This window comes from Uranotaenia lowii, chromosome 1 (genome assembly GCF_029784155.1).
Source record: "Uranotaenia lowii strain MFRU-FL chromosome 1, ASM2978415v1, whole genome shotgun sequence".
Classification (NCBI taxonomy): Eukaryota; Metazoa; Arthropoda; class Insecta; order Diptera; family Culicidae; genus Uranotaenia; species Uranotaenia lowii.
In genome coordinates, this window is record NC_073691.1 from 125,851,355 (window position 1) to 125,875,614 (window position 24,260).

Consider the following 24,260-nt stretch of genomic DNA (forward strand, 5'->3'; position numbering starts at 1 on the left):
CCGTCGTTTAATCTTAAGTATTAACTTTTCGTTCTAAGGATAGCGTTTTTTTGTTTCGATTATAGGTGCCAAAATACGTTATTAAAAATAAAAAATGACCACCAAAACGGCACTTGACATTCGAAAGATATAGTATTCAGGCATCTATCCTGAAAATTTGGAAATGTTTCATCGGGCTTTTTTGAAATTAGAGCGATTTTAAATTTTAAGTCAATTTTATTAGATTTCCAATAGGATTTTTCGACCTTATGTTCTATGACCATGGATTTTTCTGACTACACATATTTTATGACAATCAGCCAGTTCAATGATTTTATAGAAAATTTCATGCCCGAGAACTTTGTGGAAAACTGGAAAAAGATTTGAGTTGATCCTGAAAAGTTATTGGCAATTGTATGACATGTTAAAAATAAACTACACATTACTCACAGGATCCCTGATGAAGGTGTTAACCAACACCGAAACGTTGGATCAAAAATAAATGTTTTTGGATTCAATAAATTGGACTGATTTGCCGTTAATTTAAAGTACCAAAACATACAGTCGAAAACTAAAAAATCAACGTTATTGGCAATTTTCTGAAACTTTATTAGACTGATAGAAATTTTTCCATGTTTCTTAAGTTTTTTTTTCAATTCCGTTTCACTGAAAAGCGTATATCTTCCCAGGCGTAGTTTGAATCGTTTTTGGGTCTTCAACCATTTTTTTCGTGCATAAAATGTGCTTAGTCGAACAAGGTAAATAGCGTAATAGTAATAGTAATAATTCAACAATAAAAATAAACGATATTTTTTTTATTTAAAATTAAAAATCAACACAGATGACCACAGTTATAGTCCACTACAGCATTTAAGAGATGATCATAGTACAATTCGATGTATCGGGGGCTTGATATCGTTTCCACGTTTCTGAAAATCATGATGAACACTCTCCGAGGCTTGCTCTCCGAATACACCCAGCGATTTTCCGGTGTATTCGCAAAAATCTTTTTCATGGAATCGTAGAATGTGGAATTTGGAAGAGTTTGGCAGTTTAAGATTCTCCCACACTGTAGAAAACTCATCTATGAGTGATGTGTACTCGGATTCTAAGTTTTCCTTGAAGCATGCCTTGTAAATCTCCTGGAACAGCTTCAGTGCCTGCGATATCGGTATTTTTACAGTTTTAAGTGTTTTTTTATTTATCTATTTTACTTACCTTTGAATGTTCTTGCACATCAAAATGACCTTCAACCAAATCTGAGGAATCCATTAGATTATGGCAAGCTTTCCCTGTGAAACCAAACGTTTGTTGGAGATGCCTCACTCCTACCTTTGTAGTCCACAATTCTGCTAGCTCTGGATTCGTTGTTGCAACTGCGTTAAACAAGGCATTCACGATTCCGAGAGTTAAGTGCAAAGACGGTGGGGGAGCGGCAGTTAATATTAGCTGATCGTCAGATCCTTTGAAGAGTGGCTCGTGAACACAGCATGAAAATCTCTTAGCAGATTTACAGTTGGCTTCTTTCCATTGCTGTCCGTTTTTCTTGATTGTCCCAAAAGTCCTCAAGTTTCCGTTACGTGTCATCAAATATTGCTTACTGACATCGCAATATGGGCACGGATGTGCTGACGAATGAGCCATTATGCCCGTTTTAATATTTATGACTTTTAAATCTCCTGCAATATATCCATCGATGTCTTGCAACTGTAGCGCGTTCCAAATTCTAGCAATATTCTCATATTTTTCTTCCAGTGTTGGGGCAAGAGCAAGAATCAAAAGCCTAATAGTTGATTAAATAATTTGACGTTATTATACTATAAGCCTAATGTTCATAACTATTTCTAAAGTACCTTCGAACACCGCCATCCTTGAAACGCTCAGCTTTGGACTGCTGTCCCAGTGAAATCACCGACAAAGTAATTTTAAAAGAACCACCTCCAACGTCCATTCTAAATTTAAAAATTACTTCTTCATCAGTCATATTTCGCGAGTTTCGAATCTTTTGAATAATTTCTTTTACATCGACGCAGTATATTACATGTGCTTCTTTGACGCTTTCGTTTCCTCCTATATCACCCAACTTCGGGTAAAATGGGTAAATTTATACCCATTTTACGGAAGTTTTGTTTTCCTTCCTAAGGGTTTTCCTCACGCTTAAGTTGTTGTCAACTTTCATTTCGAACACATTCTGGGCAGATACAGGAGCAGTTGGTTACAAAGAGCTGTGAGCTCGTATGATGACTATTACCCATAGATTTACTATTACATACACATTTTTGCTGAAAATTCTATCCCAAACAACTTTATCGAAGACCCAAAAAAGATTCATACTACGCCTGGGAAGATATTCGCTTTTCAGTGAAGCGGAATTGAAAAAAAAACTTAAGAAACATGGAAAAATTTCTTTCAGTCGAATAACGTTTTAGAAAATTGCCAATCACTTATCAGGATCAACTCAAATCTTTTTCCAGTTTTCCACAAAGTTGTCGGGCATGAAATTTTCTATAAAGTCATTGAACTGGCTGATTGTCATAAAATATGTGTAGTCAGAAAAATCCATGGTCATAGAACAAAAGGTCGAAAAATCCCATTGGAAATCTAATGCAAATTGACTTAAAATTTAAAATCGCTCTAATTTCAAAAAAGCCCGATGAAACATTTCCAAATTTTCAGGATAGATGCCTGAATACTATATCTTTCGAATGTCGAGTGCCGTTTTAGTGGTCATTTTTTATTTTGAATAACGTATTTTGGCACACCGTGACCATAATTATGGCATTCGCGACTTTATCAACGTTACAGTTGGTGGATCGTTATTGAAAAACTTATCCGGAACAAGTGTGTTCGATGTTTACTCTTGGGCTCGAACTCACGGACATCTGCTCAGGAGACAACATACTTGCCAACTGAGCTATATCACAAGCCCTAGGTATTTGTAACATTTTGCAGCTTTTTCAAAAATAGTGCACAAACTTATTAAAAGATTTTCTAACCTATTTTTGAATGTTAGCTTGAATCTCATAATTGAGAGCTGGTACAATGAATAAAATTGCATATTTGATTTCAACACGCCATTTTGCCTTTCATAAAATGAGAATTTTGTTGCCTTGTGCTGTTAGAAATTGATCCATCATTTCATGATTTTTTTATCTTATATATAAAAATGGAGGCGTTTTCTTTGTAACACCATCACGTATAAGCGGACAGTCGGAATGAAGTGAAATTTGGCTTTCGAGGGTCTATCGGGCAAGAGTTGGTTTGTATAATAGTTTCGAGAATCTTACTTTTTATGGAAGGTGGGCTCCCATACACAATCAACTAGAAATGGGACACAACTCGAACAACTTGATGACGATTTTCATGAAAATTGATTCACGAGCACGAAGAAGTAAAAGATGTATAGATGAATTGAACATTCTTTAACGATTCATTAAGTACCTAACAGGTAAAACGAAGTTTACCGGGTGAGCAAGTTATATCTTAAAAAAAAATTTAAAAAAAAATGTGTCCAAAAAAACAATTTTACATTATTTATATATTCTCCGTTGCAAATTTCTTACTATTTGAATCGAAGGGCTAAAATTTAATTGAATTTGTTTTAGACTAAATAAAATAAAAAATCTTGAATTAGAGCATGAAATTCTAAAGCAAATAAATGGAAGAAGAGTTCCAAATGCGCCAGGCATCAGAATCACACAATCAAATTATTAGTTCAGAATTAAAATTAAATTTAGAATTAAAATTCTTTGGTCAAATTTTGGCGTTTCCAACAACAAGTGTATTATGTACTTTCCAGATTGAAGTTTTATTAAAGGATATCGAAATAATTTTATATAGAAAATGGGTTTTAAATTTTTTTATTTCAGCTATAATTTTTATTTTTTTTTTGAAAATATCCTCCCAAACAAAAGACAAATGTTTGCCTAATTATATTGACATTAAATAGTTTTTGGCTCCCATACAGCTTTTTAGCATAAACTTAGCAATTATCAATCAAAAGGGATCATCTTTTATAAGAGAGGTTGTTTGAAACCCTGCCTTTATTTAGGGTAAAGTTGGAAAAGACACAATGTAATTCTAAATTAACTCGGAAACTTATCAAACCAGTAGCACCAAATAAAGTCAATGACGAAATTTAGATACTATCGATGTTTTAATGGTAGTTTGTAAGCTCTCCTCATTTTGGCAGACAGAAAGGGTGGGTTACCCATAACATTTAAACATACATTGTGGCATAATAAAACAACTCATGATACTTATAAAAACCCAGTAAAAAATTCAGATCATTGAAAACAAATTTAAAAAAGAAAAATATTTAACTGAATATGGGGAACTGATCTTTGTATTGCTATTCGAAACACCAGATTTAGATCTGATTACTAAATACTGAAATTGATTTTTTAAAATGCATACAAAAAAAACAAAACTTAAATAACTTTTATAAATTTAATTTTTTTAGCCGCAGCCCGTGGCGTAGAGGATAGCCTTCAAGTCTTCTAAGGTAACGGTCATGAGATCGAGTCTCAAGGTCACGGCATACAAAGTACACGTTCTGTGGGTTGGTGGTTTAAGCATTTGTAAGATGCTGGCCAACATATCCTCGAAAGTTGTACGCTTAGAGTTAAGTAAAAAGGAATCTCTTCGAGGAAACCTCAAGTTTCATTGAGATCCTGTGTGTGTTTGTGTGTTCGTTTTTCAAAAAAGAATACACTTCGATCAGGCAACAATAAAACACTCTCCTTCATTTAAATTTCAAACCGTTAGCATTCTTCTTTGTTTCTAAATCTGTTCACTCTATTCGATTAATCTCCTCCCTTGTTCCTACCAACTTTAGCGTTATTTGCTTAAAGTCAGCTTAAAATCTTCGATTACGTTCCCAAATTCCCGCAGCTCGTGGGACATAAATTTTATTTGACGGGTTCGCGTTTGTTTTCGAGCTCCGCTTACCGTTTATAGACGCATAAACGTTTCCAGTTTCCAGTATTCTTTGAGGGTGGATTAGCAACAGGGAGCTATTTTAGCACCACCCAACAAAACAGGCTTGTAATCCGAAATGAAAACTTACCGTCCAGTGTACTCCTCCGGGTAGGGGATGATGTAGCCTTCGGGGCTGGGCCGGGGTGAGTTGCCAACCCAGAAAAATGCATCCGGGGCACTGCCATCGTAGGCGAACCCTTTGACGAACAGTGTCGATTCGTCCACGGCAAACACCAGACCCTGAAACGATGACAACAAGGATAAGCTTAGAGCATTTTCGATAATTAGTCGGTACAGTAAAATTTGGTGAATCGGGGCAAAAAAACGAGAAGAGGTATGTGATCCGAACTTCACATGAAGTTCTTTCCCTCTCTTCGACATTTATAAATAACTAGCTGATTTTACCCGGCCTTGCTCAGGATCCCATAAAATATAAATCAAAATAAGTCGTTTGTTTTTTTTTCAAAATTTTAGAAGATTTGTATTTGTTGGAATAGTAACCATTGACTTACATAACTTAATAAACTCATTCTGTTATCAACTCTCAACCCAACCAGTCTATTATATCAGGTTGTGGACCCAGCAAGCTACATAGCAACGGTTGGTTGCTTAGCAGAATAAACAAGTTGAAAAATTGTCTCAAGGAAATGGAAAATTCGAGAAACATCAAGACCGGAAGCAGTTCTGTGGCTCTTTCCATACGGGAAATTCTACGAGGTTCGGAGAACTACAGTTCTTGGGCTTTCGCGACCAAGATGGTCCTTATTAAGGAACGGACCTGGTGCGCAGTGAAAGCGAGAAACGATGAAGATCCGGTGGTGAGCGACGAGGTTTCCGAGCAAGCATTGGCCACGATATGTCTAAGCATCGACCCGAGTATCTACGGATTGGTCAGAGATGCGAAGACGGCGAAGGAAGCATGGGACAATCTTCGAAGCACGTACGAGGACGATGGCTCAACCAGAAAAATCGGACTTTTGCGAAAGTTAACGGCAACCCGATTGGTTGGCGCGGAGCGTGAAGAAGAGGTGATTTGCAAATCGACGCAGGAATATGTCAACGAGCTTTTTACCACAAGTCATCAATTGGCCGAGGTTGGTTTTAAAGTCGACGACACGTGGCTCGCAAGTTTGCTGATGAAGGGATTACCAAAACGCTACGAACCTATGATTCTTGGACTGGAATCATCTGGCATCAAGCTGACAGCGGACATTGTTAAAGCCAAGATTCTTCAAGATGTGAAGGTGTGCGATTCACAATCTGGCTCAAGTGAAGAAGCATTTTATTCGAACCCGAAAGCGCAGAAGGGCGGTGAGAAATCGTCGATAAAATGTTACCGTTGCAACAAAATGGGCCATTATGCGTCCGAATGCAAGCAGCAAGGTGAGAGGAAAAGATCCACGAAATCGGGGCGTGACGGAAAGCAAAGCGGACATGCAACATTTTTCGCTGCGTACAACACAGTGGAGACGTGTACAGGACCGGAAGAGTGGATATTTGATTCTGGAGCCACCACTCATCTTTGCCGGAATAGGAGCGTTATGCAAGAAGCCACTAGTATGTCTGGCAGTATCAACGTGGCGAACAATTCCGTTGTTCCTGTTGTGGCGAAAGGATCTGTCAAATTAGACGCCGATTGCGATGGAAAGAAATGTGAACTATCCATCAACAATGTTTTGTGTGTTCCAGAGTTGGCGATCAACCTTATGTCCGTGAGCAAGATCTGTTCAAACGGGTACCAAGTGGTCTTCAATAAAGAGTCCTGCAAAGTATTGAGTCCAGAAAAGGAGATCGTTGCAATCGGAAAGGAAACTGGCGGTCTGTACAAGCTGAAGGTACGCACCGAGTCGGCGAATTTGATTCAAGCCCGGAATAATTTCGAACTATGGCACCGACGGTTAGGTCATTTGTCCGTTGGTAACATGCAGCGTCTAACCGGAATGGCAACAGGAATCAATTACAACAGTAGCACCCAACTGAAGTGTGTTTCATGTATCGAAGGAAAACACAGTCGAAAATCATTCAAATCGAAGGGTAGAAGAGCAAACTGTGTATTGGAATTGATTCATACGGATTTGTGTGGCCCCATGGAGACGAAATCGATCGGAGTATGCCGATATTTTCTCACGTTTGTGGATGACGCTAGCAGAAAGGTTTTCATCTATTTTTTGAAATCGAAAAGTGAAGTTTTTGGTGCTTTCAAGGACTTCAAATCATATGCTGAAAACCAAACTGGTGAGACTATCAAGTGTCTCAGATCCGACAATGGCAGAGAATACCTCAATAGCAACATGGAAGAGTTTCTTCGTCAAGCAGGTATTCGTCATGAAACCAGTGTCCCTTACACTCCCCAGCAGAACGGGTTAGCCGAGCGGATGAACAGAACGATTGTCGAACGAGCTCGGAGCATGCTGTGTGACGCCAAATTGAAAAAACGTTTTTGGGCGGAAGCTGTGGCTACGGCTTCCTACATCATCAATCGTTCGCCGATGTCGGAATTGAAGGTAACACCCGAAGAAATGTTCACTGGCAGGAAACCGGATTTGGCCCACCTTCGAGTATTTGGTTCGGAGGTTATGGTTCGAGTTCCAGACGAAAAAAGGAAGAAGTGGGACCCAAAATCGGAGAAGTGTCTCTTCATGGGATACAGCGAAAATTCCAAGGCGTATCGCGTTTATCATCCAAAGAAAAGAAACGTGATAGTGAGCCGCGACGTTATTTTCCTGAATGAAGATCAGTTTGGTGTTTCCGTTCACGATGAAGAGCCCTCAGCAGAAGTTGATCCTGTCACTTTAGTCATTGATTCCGAAGTGGATCAAGCGCCAGTTACCGATGTGAAGGTCGATATAGTATCAAGCGATGATCAAGAATCGAATTGGTCCGAGTACAGCGATGCTGAAGATGGTAGCGAGGAAGAACAGCCTGCTTCCGCGCTCCCCTCACACTCAGAGGACCCACAATTGTCGGTAAGGCGCAGTGAGCGGGAGCGCTTACTCCCAGGCAAGTATCGAGATTTTCATATGGGATTAGGTATTCTTCCTAAAAAGGTTTCCCCCTCCTCTCAGGATACTTTGACTGAACCCCAAACGATGAACGAAGCCCTGACGAGCGTTAACGGTTTGCAGTGGAAAGAGGCCATGAAAGCAGAATACCAGTCGCTAATCCAGAATGGTACTTGGGAGCTGGCGGACTTGCCCAGCGGGAGGAAGGCCTTGAAGTGCAAATGGGTCTATCGAGTGAAGACGAATGCCGATGGGTCACTCGAACGCTTCAAAGCTCGACTCGTGATCAAAGGTTTTTCACAAGTCAAGGGTGTCGATTACACGGAAACTTATTCCCCAGTTGTCCGTTACGCTACTGTTCGTTACCTGATGGCTGCTGCTGCTCGCTTGGACCTGAAAATACATCAAATGGATGCAGTAACAGCGTTCTTGCAAGGTGACCTCGACGGGGAAGAGATCTACATGGAGCAACCCGAAGGTTTTGTAGATCAGCCTCATCCGAATCAATCGTGTCGACTAAAGAAGGCATTATACGGCTTGAAGCAGGCAAGTCGTGTATGGAACCAGAAGCTGGATGGGCAACTGCGAAAAGCTGGTCTGAAGCGATCCAGATACGACACTTGCGTCTACTTCAAAATAGAAAATAAATCGATTTTGATTGTAGCCGTGTATGTGGACGATTTGTTAATATTTTCGAACAACCAGCAACGAGTGGATGAATTGAAGAGGACTCTGGAAAGCAAATTCCAGATGAAAGATTTGGGCCTGGCAACCAAGGTCCTAGGATTCCGGGTCACCAGAACCACGGACGAGGTGATGCTAGATCAAGAGCATTACATAGATGATCTTCTTAATCGGTTTGGTGTTGTTGATTGTAATACTGCGACTACCCCTGCCGATTTCAACCAGAAGCTCACGAAGGAGATGTGCCCACAAACCGAAGAAGAGCGGAACACCATGAGCAATGTACCTTTCCGGGAACTAGTAGGAGGTCTTCAGTTTTTGGTACAAGGTACTCGACCCGACATCGCTTATGCTACGAATGCTGTTAGTCACTTTAGTAGTAATCCAGGGAAAGCACATTGGACGGCTGCAAAACGTATCCTGAGGTACCTGAAGCACACGAAAGAAATGAAACTGATCTATTCGAAAAAAGCTGATCGAAGGTTCTTAGGCTACAGCGATGCAGACTGGGCAAACGATCCTGATTCAAGACGATCTATCACCGGATTCGTTTTCCTTCAATCCGGCGGACCGATAACATGGAGCTGTAGAAAACAAACCACGGTGGCGTTGTCAACGACCGAAGCTGAATACATGGCGGTTTCTGCTGCTACACAGGAAGCGATCTGGTGGAAGGGAATGCGGAAAGAGCTGTTTGGAGATTCAGACCCGGTGACAATCTACTGCGATAACAAGAGTACCATCTGCCTTGCCGAAAATGAAGTTGGATATTCACAGCGAAGTAAACATATAGACATCCGACATCATTTTGTGCGGGAGAAAGTTGCTGACAAGTCTCTCAAGCTGGAACATATTGGATCCAAACATCAAACGGCGGACCTGTTGACCAAATCTCTACCATTGGCCACTTTCGAAACCGGAAGACAAGCACTTGGGATACAATAGTCACGGTTAAGGGGGGATGTTGGAATAGTAACCATTGACTTACATAACTTAATAAACTCATTCTGTTATCAACCCTCAACCCAACCAGTCTATTATATCAGTATTTATAAGCATACGAAATTATGCCCTCGTTTGGGTATGCAAACTAAGTAAGTTTTGTTAGTTTTTTAAGCTTTGATAGAAATTATTTACTGCGTTAATAGTTTTCATAATATTAAAAAAATCGTAGTTATGAGGAAATATGTATGTAGGGGAGAGGCGGGTAATATGCGCATATTAAGGAAAACACTCATTTTCTCCCATATTCCGATAGATAGGAGCCTGAAAACTATATGCACATGAGCGGACATCTGTTTTCTTTACGTAAGAGAAACTTTTCTGTTTAAATCTCTTACAGTTTTTGTGAAAATAATTTTATAATAAAAGAAGTCGATTTCCGAAACCGGCGGGCTAAATGCGCATATTTATGTTTTAAGCTATATTTCATTTACACTCGCAATATTTTGAAATTACATATTTAATTGAAAATGGTAGAAACGGATGTTAGGCATACGTCAAGGCTGAAATTTTGGTGAAATTTTTTACATCACTAGTTCTTTTGCATGAAACATAGTAAAGTATGCCATATGGCCATAGTTCTTGGTAATATTTTGTTCATATTGTATTTTTATCGGATCAGTATGAAGTTCTTCTTTTTTCGCTGTAAGATCGTGATTTGAGCGTAGATTTAATGTTTAAATGATAGGAAGTAAAAAATTTATAAGAATTATCTATTTTTCTTGATATAGGCATTTAACCTGCCTTGATATGGGCATTCAGAACCTGTCTCGTATTCCAATATCTTATCATCTACAACTTTGCCAAAAGCTTCAATTTGTTGAATTTCCGATTTCCAGATGAATAAGAAAGAAAAACCATTAAAATTTTTGTTCACAGAATCTGTACGCACGATAATTAAAATTCAATATATTATATCAAAACTGACAAAAATCTTGTTTGAATTTTTAAATTTTTCCGACTTTATATAAAAATTTAATTTTTACATGCCATGTGTTAAAAGCGTACTACCCTCAAACTGCACTGATTAGATATGATGAATCTCTAGCCATATCGTCAATCGGCTGTATGCGCATATTACCTAACATGCGCATTTAGGAACACTTCCCCCACCAGTGGCTGATAGGTCTTTCGACCCGAGGCGGTACGGGAAGTCTCGATCGCACATTCAAAAATTGTTCATGCTTAACTCATCAACAATAATTGTAGCACAACCAAGGGGTCCGTTACCACTGGCTTGGGACAGGTTTGACTCATCTTACTCCCTTCAAACTGTTCGAAACAAATAAAGAATCCTGAAAAGGTACCTAAGAGCACCTGCAACGGTTCAGGCGTAAATATTGGTTTTAAGTATACCAGTTTAAGCACAATTTGAAATTTTAGAATCGGCTAAAACACCCACTCCCCACCGGTGTAGGAGCAAATTTAAAACGGAAACACTTTCATTGCAGACACTCAATAATTGAGAAGATAAAACCCATTTTATTGGAAAAATTGCATAAGTTTTGAGTTTCACGGTTAATTGTCTTAAAATTGATTCTACGAATATTCTTTTTGACAGAACAATGATTTCAACTATTCTACCAAGATTACATTAATTTAAAAGCAAAAATGACAACACAACGAGGAAAAAAGGTCAATTGAAACAATTCTTCAATTAATTCAATCAAATTGCTTTGAATCAATGGAATAAGGTTTTGTTAAAATGAAATGAAAAATCAATTTTTTTTTCAAGTTATTGCTGACATTGATAAAGGAAATGAGAAATGTTTATCCCAAAGTCAAAGGAAATTTTCCTTTGATTTGTCGACATTTTTGTTTGACAAAACGAAAACTCCAAGCAATCTATACGAAACTAAAAATCTCTTAATATCTCAAATAAAACAAAAGTTATAGAACAAACAATAAATATAAACAATTAAATATTTAATTTACCTCATCAAAAAAGTATTAAAATTTTCTTTTCCTTTTTTTTCTCAAATTTTAGAACGCTGACTGGATACACTAATTCGGCAAGCCCAAATGAAAAGCTTTTTATTTAATTATAATAAATCGAGAATAATGTGACATCTATTATTTATACTTGATATGGTTTTTATTAACATCTATTCTCAATTTATGTTACGTATAGGCTGGTTGAAGCGAAAAAAACATTCAAATAATATCTCAAAAGAAACTATTATCACACCCAATGTTACCCAAACATGTGTGAAAGAAATCATTGTTGGCTAAAATTTTCTCACCGTGAACTAAATCGGTCTGTCGTATATTTTGAAATCCTGTTCCAAATTTGCATGAATTTGGAACAAAGGCGTATAACTGTTGGGAATTTTGAAATCGATAACTGTGCTAAAACAGCGATTTACGACACCGGTGCCAGCCGGACTGTTTTAGCGTGGTCGAAAACCGTGTTTTGCATCTACCGTTGGGACAGCCCTAAGTGACCTACTCATGATTCCAAATTTGCCGAGATACTCCGGCTGGCTTGAACCCACAATCCATTGTATATCAGTCGTCCGATCGTTTGATGTCCTGTCCAATCCCCCCACTAAACCCCATAATAGAGTTAAGCTATTTAAATATATAATCAAAAACAAAAAATGCATATTTTTACTCATGTTTAACATCTTACCTTGTTACCATTCGCAAATCGCAATACGGAACCAAATACTCAAAAAAATATTTATATATTACCTCTTTAAAGGATTCAAAATCTGTTCATTTAGATAAAAAAAAAATACCACAACTTGCAATTGAAATGTATAGATAAAATTTAAATGATGAAAACAATTATTACCAATACATACACGACAATATTTAAGGCATCGTAGTAATCTTCACGTTGAAAATCAGTAAGCAAAAGATTTCAAAAATATCAACAATATAAACATTCAACATATCAAATTCAAGTAAAATAAGAATGTTCAAATTAAAATTTAAGACATTTGTCAATAATTATTATTATTTATTTAATTTGTCAATAATGATAACTAGAATTTGAACTAGAATTTCCAAACGGTACGGGAAAGTAAATCTCCATGCTAAATATCTACTCAAAGCAATTAATGTGCATCCTAAAACATTTTGAATATATCGATTTCCCTTTTTAAGAATGAACTGAAAAGTAAAGGATACTTAGCTTCGGCTTTCTTCATTTTTTCCAAATTTTGACTAAGAAGACTGTGCAGACTCGTCCGCAGTCTGTAATGGACATTTGTGGGCCGCTGGGTCACACCCGGCCTTGGGAACAACACTACACCCCACTAGGCTTGCTCACTCGCACCAGGACGTTCCGGGAAGAACAGCATCGGTATTCAAGGTTGATCAAGCTTCGCAATTAGTGAAAATTGTCCTGTATAACTGTTCCTCCAATTATTGAAAAAAATGAAAACACATATTTTTCCAGCCACGATTTTAACACACGCGGAAAAAAAAATTATACGTCCGATTTCGTCAACGCCTACTTCAGCTCCAATCTAAAAAAATCGTAGTTATGAGGAAATATCGAAAAATATTTTATACCTACCAAAGTTTGAAAAGATTTGGCCTTGGCCTTCTTTATCTTCAAATGATAAAACTGTCTTTTTTTAATCTTTCCTATCCCCCATCTAACAAAAATCTTTTTTGGAGTTTATTCCATATTTCAAGATGGATAATCTTCCCGTACAATTGTTTACTCAAGTTTTATTTACTTAGAAATTTCTACAAAGACTCCCGAACCTTGCTTGGTGAAGACTCACTTTGCATGTTTTCAATTGTATTTGTACCATAAACTGGGGAGCTTTGATCACCGGGGTAGCTTTAATCAACACGAAATTTATGCAGATAATCATCATTAACTAAGTTAAAAGTTAACATATCTGAAAACTGTTAACTACGTTTTAAAGTCTATAAATTGAGTTACAATGAAACTGAATTTTGTATTGAATAGAATGTAGGGATGAGATGAAGGATATGCAAAAAAAATTATTAAGATTTGAAAAACTTTTGCAGAGAATGGAGTGTAGAATTAAGATGAGGGATATTTGGGATATAAAATTTTGTATTCCAGAAAAACAAAAGACCCATGGACTCTTGGGAGGAGAAGACAGGAAATGGTCTTCATAACCGTGTGCAACCTGGCGTGGGAAATTTAAAGTATCACCCTTATATCCATCCCTTACCCTTCCTTCTACATAATTAATCCCGAATCCCATCCTTTATCCCTTCCTTCCTTTTCCTTTAACCTGAAGGCAGCAAAAAGTGAATAGTTTTAAGTAGTAGATAAGCAAAAAGCAAACACACACTACACTTGAAATGTATCACCGTCGGGGGACCGTCAACAGTTTTTTTCAAACTTCTTCGGTCTCAATAAACTGAATTAAAGTTAAAAAAAAAAACAAAAGTCTGTAAACTAAAGATTCTATTGAGAATAGAGTAGAGAAGGAATGTAGTGATGATATGAAGGATAAGCAGAAATAAAATGAAATTAGTAGGATGTAGAATAAAGATGTGGAATATGGAATGAAAATTAAGGACGTTTGTTAAAAAAAAATTGTTCAAAAGGAGAAAAAAAACAAAAGTCTATTATTTATATTATTTATTTCGTCTTTGGTTTAATTACCGTACAGACTGATGACTTAAAAACTAGGAAATTCTTCTTAAGCCTATTTTAAAACGACGTTTGCACATATTAAAATTAAACAAATGTTACACTAAATTAAAAAGTTCACAACACTTGTCAATAGGATGGTTTTGGCCATAGGCAGTACGGTGGTGAGGAATTGAAAGAAACAGACGTTGTCTAAGTGTTGTCGTTGGTACATAAATGTTAACACGTTGTAAAATGTAAGCACAGTCAATACGGTTGGTCAATGTGTCGAATATAAAACCTTGCTGCAGTTCGACGCGCCGCTTTTCTAGTGAGGTTAGGCATATCAGAGCACACCTTTCCTCGTACGGTGGAAGTTGGATCGGGTCATTCCAGGGAAGACGCCGTAGAGCGTATCTTAGGAAACATCGCTGAACTCGTTCAAGACGATGGCATTGTGTGCTTTGAGCCGGAGCCCACACCTGGACGGCGTACTCCAGTATGCTACGTACTGAAGCACAGTATATGGCTTTCAATGCATAAACGTCATCAAAATCCTTGGTGTTCCGACGTAGGAATCCGAGAGCAGCAAATCCTTTGGCAGAAGTAAGCGCGACATGTTCTGCAAATGTGAGCCTGTTATCGATCTTTACTCCTAGGTCGAGAATAGACTGCACATTCTCCAGCCTAATCCCGGTTAGTTGATAGTCAAAATGAATCGTTCTTCTTGCACGAGAAAAGTTTATAATCTTACACTTTTTTTACGTTTGCTAACATTCCGTTTAAGCGGCACCACTCATCTAGTCTAGCGATGTCAGCTTGCAGGGCCAGACAGTCAACAGTGTTATGGATCTTTCGGAAAATCTTCGGCGTAGAGGAGTGTATCGGACTGAAGTGTTGAGCACAGGTCATTCACGAAGATTATAAACAGCAAGGGTCCGAGATGGCTTCCTTGAGGAACTCCAGACGGTGTGGCAAACATTCGTGAGCGCGTGCTTCGTATCCTGGTGAAAGCCTGACGGTCGGTTAGATATGAGGCAATCCACTCGAGTGCCCAAGTCGGGAAACCTAGTCGATTCAGCTTTGCAACCAATATTTTGTGCGGCACACGGTCGAAAGCTTTGGCAAAGTCAATATAAACTGAATCCACCTGACAACCTTTCTCCATACTTTTATTCAGTGAACTTACGTAGCACATCAAATTAGTAACTATTGACCTTTTCTTGACGAATCCATGTTGATATTCCGAGATCAAAGGTTTAACAGCGGCATACACTCGCTCGTGCATCAGTATTTCGAAGATCTTCGATATTGCATTTAAAATCGATATTGGCCGGTAGTTTTCCACGCTGTGAGCATTTCCAGACTTGTGTATCGGAGAAATAGCCGCAACTTTCCATGCAATGGGAAACGATCTTTCAGTTACCGATCGGTTGAGGATACTGCAGATCGGAGCGGATAAAGATGCAGCGCAATGTTTCAGTAGAGCGGGAGGTATTCTATCTGGACCAGGACCCTTGGAAGCATCAACTGTGGACAACTTTTCATAAATATCCTGTTCGGTGAAGCACGGTGAAGGCAAATTTACATTGTAAGATTGCAACGATGCGAGATAGTTGCAGTCTGTATCAATACCAGCAGATTGCAAGCAGTGACACCATTGAAGCTAACACCTACGGGTACGTGGGCGTTTCGTTTTCTGGCTTTAAAATACTCCCAAAATGAAGATGGATCTCGTTTGAAATTTTCTTCGAGTTGAGAGATATATTGTCGGTAGAGAAGGTCGTTTAGATGTTTGAATTCATTTTCCAAGTACCTCAAGTGACATCTTAGAGCTTCTGTGCGATTCCTGTTGAAACTTTTGCGTACTTTACGTAGCTGGTTTCGTAGTCGTCGTAAATCGGGGTTCCACCATGCGTTCTTTGTTGTTTTGCAACGATGTGTACGTATTAATGGTACATTTTGTCTTAAAACTGAATATAGTTTCACATAAAAAGAATCAGGAGCGGATTCCACGTTTTCAGCAGCCTGCAAAGATTCCCAATCTGTCGAATCTAACGCAGCAGCAACTGAATTATAATCGCATCTACGAAAATCAAAGTCAAGCTCTCCAACGGGTTCTTCGTGGGGACTATCTTCTTGGTTGATATCGAGGCATAGAATGTATGCCTTATGATGACGGTCCGTAGGCAGAATTGGGACAGCTGGCTCGAAAACGTCCAGATTACGGGAATTATTTGAAAACGCGAGGTCTAAAAAGCGTAGACTGTTGTTCGGTATGCTAAGGACCTGGTACAAGCCGGTTGAAAGTAACCTTTCGACAAGAACGATTTCTGTTTCTGATGAGGGGTTCGTCGGTAGGAAACTATCTGTGTCATGGTCATGCGTCCAATGAAGATGTGGCAGATTATAATCACCCACAACGATGACGGTGTCTCTGACAGATGCCAAACCCATTATTTGTTGAACTGCAGCAAAATGGGTTTCGTAATTGCGGAGACAGCTGTTAGGTCGCAGATAAATGCAGCAAAGGAACAGAGAACACGATTCAAAGTTGATTTTTACAACGGTTTGTTCCAGATGTTCACAGTCTTCGATGAAAAGAGGAGTTGCACTTAGTTCATTCTTTACGGCTATCAGGACACCCCCTCCACGTTGAGCTGTGCTTGTGTCAGAATTTCGGTCACAACGATGAATCGTGTAATTTGACGACAGTTCGCTGCTACATATTCGATCGTTCAACCAGGTTTCTGTTATTAGAATACAGTCATGGTCGCTTGCAGAGAGTGCATTACAAAAGGCGGTTGTCTTGGTGCGCATACCACCAGCGTTCTGGTAGTACAAAGAAAAACTCCGATTCGGAGAAACGGCATTTTGCATCGAGCAATTAATGGGATGAGGTGTTATTGGTTCGGAGTAATGTATGGAGTCGTTTGAGCTGTAGTGTTCAACGGCAAAGACGGGTGCTTCGGAGCCCAAAAAACCTCACTAGATACATTACCGGTGAATTCTCTAAAACGAATTCCAACAGGCCAGGTCTCGGTGGCCAGAGCTTTGCTTCTCAAATCAGTATTCATGTCGACTCTAAACGACACAAATGAGAGGGTACTGATATCTCGACCCCTAGGCACTAGTTTTTTAATTTTCACATTATTATCACCAAGATGGCTACGGACCAAGTCGACGCGTAAAAAAGTCTTTGATGAGAATAGAGGTGAGAAGGAATGTAGGGATGAGATGAAGGATATGCAGAAAATAAACCAAATTTAATAAAAAATAAAATAAAAAATAATAGTTGTATTCGGCAACACTGAAGATAAATAAAATGAAATAAATAACTATGGCAACGTTTGCTATTTTGGTAACACTAGGCAAACAAAAACAACAAAGTCAGTCATTGATCTATTCTTGTGAGCGACAGACGTGTAGAAGTGAACCTCTGAATTGAGATTCGTAAAATCACGACATAGAAGATTTTTGATACTATTTAAAATGTAATTTTAAAATCTTCAAATATCTGGGTTTTCGAAGGCTCACAAACTAACATCTCTCCTGATCAAATTTAAGCATTTAGGAGCAAATGGGTTGTTTTATGTGAAAGTTCAACTTTTTCCTTTGTTTAGGTTTAGTTTGAGTGTTATTTTTGTGATCATTTAGTGATAATTTTTGAATATTGAAAAAAAAAACGGTGATTTTCCATGAGAAAGCCCGTATAAATAGTTAAAAATACTAAAGCCCGATCAAATGATTAAATTTGAAGTAAAATGAAAACATGGGAACAGTGCGAGGACCTAGGGAATTGCATGAAGGTAAAATTTCATTTGTTTTTGAGACCAAACAATTTGAGAAATGTTTATAATTTTTACCCCTAGATATGTGCAGCAACATTGTCCATATATTGATTATGAATGTTTTTGAAAAAAAAACGCTGAAAAAATCAGTTTAGTCCTAACAAAAATTACTTTTATTAATGTGTATGCCTTTATAATTTTTTTAAGATATTGATGTACGTAAAAACCGTAGTGATCAAAGTTACCCCGAAACTCGAAATCTGGTTTTGTAATAAACATTTACCAAACATCATCAGGAGAGAGTTAACGGTAGTCGCGAACGGTCGTCATTCATTTGGTTGCGCGGAAAACTGTGTGATTTCTAAATAGAACGGTCGTGGGGCGGGCTTTAAGTTGTGACAAGTGATGTCTAAAGGGGCGAAGGCCTGGAAAATGTTAAATTGGGTGATGATCTGTGCCGTAAAAGAGATATTTCGGTGTTTGAATCAGTAGTTTTAATTTGTCGAGTGAAACTTAAATGGCTACCTGTAGTGAAAAATAGGGATAATGGTAGTAGTGTGGTCTATACCAGCAGCTGGAAGAAGAGCAGCTAATGGGGATATAATTGTGTAGTGTGAGTGCGATAGATTCCAGTAGTATGTATTGGAATGGATGATGGCCGCCGAAAACAGAAGAAATTGGGAAATTCAACATGACAAAACGCCTATGGAGCTCGGTGAGATCAATCCAATTATATTTACTTTTTCTTTTTGTGTTATTTTTAATCCATAAGTAATGCATATTGCATAAGCCAAAATCTAGGTTTTAAATTCGCACGTAAAGTCTAACCCCTACACAATTTCGAGGAATGGTTAAGATTTTTCCTCTCTGAATTTCTCTGGGAGGTCGTAGGTAGTTGTAGTTGGTACCTTTCAATTTGCAGGAACCCGTAGCAATGAGACGAACCATGAATTGGTTGCTTGTATTAATTTTTAATTTTTAACAAGGGACAAAGTTTTGGAATTTAAATTTGTTTTTATCCTTGTTCAAATTCATTACTACTAAAATATAGACTACACACCAAAAATTTTATAATTTTACACGTGCCAGAAACGCTTCACGACCCAATGGTGTTTTGATTTAATCATGAAACGATCTAATTTTACACCGATTCGAATATAAAGATCAAACCTGCATCTAATTTTACATTAAATTGCACTTAAAAAAATTCAACGCGCCTGGCATCCCAGTAAGACAACAACAAACGAAATGTCAAAAGATTGTTTTGTTTTGTTCGTAGCTCCCGTTCAAACTTTAAACAGATTGATTTTACTTTGCTCGCGGTTCAGGAAGTGACGTAGTTTACTGCAGTTAATTGGCCTTCCCATCCCCCTGGAGAAAACAACCTTTTGCCGACGGCTTTCATCCATAGCTGGACAGTTTTGCGCAAGGCACAGTGATGGATTACAATCAACAAAGGGACCACTTACCAACGGAAGTTGGTGCAAGAATTAAACGGCGTTGGACCTTGGACAAAACAAGAAAACATCTAGATGTGTTATTGATGACATCAACCCATCAGAATTTTCCAATAATGGTGAGTGTATTAAATTGGTTTTATACTACCAACAACATTTTATTCATGTTTGATTTTTTTTTCAGCTCATTCAGATGCTTCCACTGTCCCTGCCAAAAACAATTTCCAGCACCGTTGAAATCAGTTGGAATTGCAGGAGTAGTCGAAAGAACTCTCTCCACTGTCCAACCAACAAGGAGCAAGTTAAGCTCATCTAGGTACTAAATTAAAAAAAAAATCACCTAGTGGCGTTATCACAACAAGTTTTCTGCCGGAAGTGGGTCGACAATTCCACGTTCTAAACTGCGATTCCCGGAATCTTTCTTTATTGTGCCTAGAGTGGATATAGGATCAGAAAAAAAGGTTAGTAGAAAATTTCGTGCGCTCTGATTCTAAAACGATATTACCCCTAGTTTCAATTCACAATCGGGATTCCAAGTTGGCTGGTAAACGGTGGATAATGTGCAACACGAGACCCCATAGTGGTCATATCACCTCTTATTCACAACTCCTATCTCTACCTCCCCGCGGTGCCGGCTGGGGTGCGAGTAACCTAAGCGGTGATCGGGTACCCAACCCCGGTGGATGCTTTGGTCGCATGCAGACTGAGAAGGTGGCCGCACGCGTCTGTTCCCCAGGTCAGGGGCGGCGTGCAACAACAACCGAGCGTCTGTTCTCCAGGTCAGGGGCGGCTCAAACAGCGTCTGTCTTGCAGCAAGCGGCTGAATTTATGAAATGCGGCTCCCGCCAGCTAAGTCCAAGATGGCAGCCCCATCGCGGGATAGGGACTTTAGGCTAACAACCTACTGCTCCTGAAATCATTTATTGTTACAGAAACTGAGAGAAGAAATAACCGAATTGGAACTTTGGCAACGACTTTTAGCATGAAAACACGGACTAGAATTGGAACTTGGAATGTTTTGACCCTTGCCCAGCCAGGAAAGCTGGCTCAACTTGCTAGAGAAGCTAGCCGCCTCAAGCTAGAGATATTGGGACTGAGCGAAGTCCGTTGGCCTAACACTGGAGAACACAAGACACAGTCCGGGCAAGTACTGCTTTACTCTGGCATACGAGGAGAACATGCTACTCGGGAACGAGGAGTTGGTTTCCTGTTAAGCCCGCAGGCCCATGCGGCCCTCATAAGATGGGAACCGATAAACGAAAGAATAATCGTAGCCAGATTCAGAACACGGGTTAGAAACCTTACAATGGTCCAGTGTTATGCGCCAACTGACGTTGCCGATTTGCAGGAGAAAGAGCAGTTTTACAGTCAATTGAACAGCGTGGTTGAGAGAATTCCGAAGGGTGACATTCAAATCCACTTAGGCGACTTCAACGCAAAGATTGGCTCCGATAATCAGGACTTTGAGCGCATCATGGGGCGCCATGGCCTAGGACAGATGAGCGAAAACGGAGAGCTGTTTGTAGAATTTTGTGGCAACAACAACATGGTGATCGGTGGATCGCTCTTCCCCCATCGACCAGCACATAAGGTCACTTGGGTATCCCGAGATGGCCGAACAGAAAATCAAATTGACCACATCTGCATCAGCCGAAAATGGAGAAGGAGCCTTCTTGATGTCCGCAACAAACGAAGCGCAGACATTGCATCTGACCATCACCTCGTCCTTGGCGAGATACGACTGAGAGTTGCGCGTGTCCAACGGCGCGAGGAGAAAGTCGGGTGTCGATACGACGTCCGCCGGTTGGAGAATCCAGAGGTGAAAAGGGCATACGTTGAACAGCTAGAATCCCGAGCCTCGGAATTGCCGACAGACGGAACAGTCGAAGAACAGTGGTGTGGAATCAAGAATGCCTTTATCACGACGAGCCATGGTACTCTCGGTAAAGTTTGTGGAAGACGAAGTGAATGGATGTCGGATGAAACCTGGTGGATGATCGATGATCGGAGAAAGGCGAAAGTCGGAATTGAGCAGGCATGTACCGGGTCAGCCAAAGCAGCCGCCCGCTTACGATATGCGGAGCTGGAAAAGGCAGTTAAACGAGCTTGTAGACGAGACAAGAGAGCCTGGACAAACTCCCTAGCCGAAGAGGGAGAAAGAGCCGCCGCCATTGGAGATATCCGATTATTATATGATATTTCTCGCCGCCTTAGTGGTGCAAGGACTAATGCAAGAATGCCGCTGAAAAACCGAGCAGGTCAGCTGCTGACAGATCGAACAGATCAGCTCAAGCGTTGGACTGAGCATTTTGATCAACTTTTTCGAGTTACAAATAGCAATGGCCAACAGAACCCGCAGCTCGAGGCGCCCACAGTAAGTCGCATTAATGGCGTCAACTCGGAAGCGCCCTCGCTGGCTGAAATAGAAGCGGCAATCAAGGACATGAAATCCAACAAAGCGCCTGGAATCGATTGCATTCCTGCTGAAATGCTCAAAGCCGACCCTGCCTTGTCAGCACAAATGTTGCACCGTCTATTCGCTGACATTTGGGATACTGCAACATTCCCGGCCGACTGGATGCAGGGTATCCTCGTAAAGGTCCCAAAGAAAGGAGACCTAACAGAGTGCGGTAACTGGCGTGGCATAACTTTGATCTGTACAACCCTCAAAGTACTCTGCAAAGTGATCCTGAACAGGATCCAGGAGAAAATCGACGCTACACTCCGACGGCAACAAGCTGGATTCCGATCCGGACGATCATGTGTGGACCACATCACAACGCTACGAATAATACTGGAACAAATCAACGAATTCCAGGACTCTCTTCTGCTGGTGTTCGTTGATTTCGAAAAAGCATTTGACCGACTGAACCACGAAAACATCTGGGCTGCTCTTAGACGACGAGGGGTCCCAGAGAAACTAGTCCATCTCATCGAAGCACAGTACGAGGCATTTTCGTGCAAGGTCTTGCACGACGGTGTCTTGTCCGAACCAATCCCGGTAACTGCTGGAGTGAGACAAGGATGTATTTTGTCACCGCTGCTTTTTCTCATCGTAATGGATGAGATCTTGACTGGATCGATTGACTGTAGACCAAACCGAGGATTGCCGTGGAATCCTTCAACCATGGAGCAACTAAACGACCTTGACCTGGCAGACGATATTGTTTTGCTCGCCCAAACACAACAAGACATGCAGAGCAAACTCGACGACCTCACCGAAAGCTCCAAGGCAGCAGGTCTCAAAATCAATGTCGGAAAGACCAAGTCGATGGAAATCAATACAGAAAATCGTTCCAATTTCGTGGTAGCTGGACAACAGGTTGAGACAGTGGAGTGCTTCCAGTATCTTGGTAGCCAGATTACGCCTGATGGTGGGACCAAGAAGGACATCGAAACCCGGATCAGAAAAGCCCGATTTGCGTTTGCGAGTCTCCGAAACATCTGGCGGTCACGCCAGATCTCTCTACGAACTAAGATCCGAATCTTCAACTCAAACGTCAAATCCGTATTGCTGTACGGGTGTGAAACTTGGTGCACATATGCGGTGACGACGCGAAAACTGCAAGTTTTTGTGAATCGCTGCCTGCGGAACATCATCCGCGCTTGGTGGCCTGGCAACTGGATCTCAAACGTTGAACTTCATCGCCGGTGTCATCAAAAGGCGCTAGAAATCGAGATTCGGGAACGTAAGTGGAGATGGATTGGGCACACGCTGCGAAGAGATGAAAACGAGATTTGCAGAGAGGCGCTTGACTGGAATCCAGATGGGCATCGAAGAAGAGGCAGGCCCAAAAGCTCGTGGCGGCGAAGTCTAGCCGCTGAAATCCGCACAGTTGACGAGAACCTTGGCTGGCAGCAAGTGAAGACGCTGGCTCCGGATCGCCAGCAGTGGAGATCTTTTATCTCAGCCCTATGCGCCGGTCAATCGGCGCTGGACCCTTAGGTAGGTAGGTATTCCAAGTTCTGAGGCCCTCAAAATCAGAGGGAGATAACTTATCTCAGATAGATGTCAAAATCATCGATCAAAATATCTCAAACTATTTAATATTACATACAAATAGGATGATTTAGGTTGTGTCGAATATTTTTGTACATCGGTGTATGTCGGATGAATTGATAATATCAATAATAACGTATCTATCGGGTATTCGTGGCTTGGCTATGGAATCGAACAGATGTTTTTATATACCTATTTTTTATATTTTCAAATGTTAATAGCTCTAAAGGCTCTTTTATGTACAATTTACTTATTTTTAGTCAGAATCACATAAATTGATTTAAAACTACGTATTTGGACAAAATCATGTCTTTTATCATCAGTAATCGAACGTACTCGATATTCGGATGCACCCATTTTTCCCAACAATACCCAATTTACAAGTGAGTACTGTATTTTTTTTCTTCCTTTCACATTTCATTCTAGATGGATAAAAACGATGAACAGGATTGGAACATCGATGTATTTGTCAATGCTACAAGTCGATTTCATGTAGCTCAAAAATTCAGTTTCAAATAGCACAATGTGTATCAATACGAAACCTTCCGAATCACATAGAAACAATAATACAGATTGCGCAAAGAAGAAAAATTGTTCCTCAATTTATTAAGAAGAAGTTTATTTTACGAATTCTGTCTCAAATGTTTGTTATTAAATCATAAATAAATCAATTATCAATAAATATTGAAATATTGTAATGAATCAAAACTTGAATCAAATAAAATTGCGTCGATAAGATTGATATAAATAAGTGGTAAAGCTATCTTCATTATTGATTGAACTTCCTGGAGCATG

At 39.7% G+C, this 24,260-nt stretch overlaps 1 protein-coding gene across 2 annotated transcripts in view; it reads right to left on the reverse strand.

Moving 5' to 3' along the window:
• The window catches only part of LOC129739837 (protein Skeletor, isoforms B/C), a 213,346-nt gene that overhangs the window by 87,834 nt on the left and 101,252 nt on the right, over positions 1 to 24,260 (reverse strand). For both annotated transcript variants that reach the window (XM_055731366.1, XM_055731365.1), the window contains exon 3: positions 5,048 to 5,199. In XM_055731366.1, the coding sequence (XP_055587341.1) occupies positions 5,048 to 5,199 (152 nt within the window). The remainder of the gene's footprint in view (positions 1 to 5,047; positions 5,200 to 24,260) is intronic.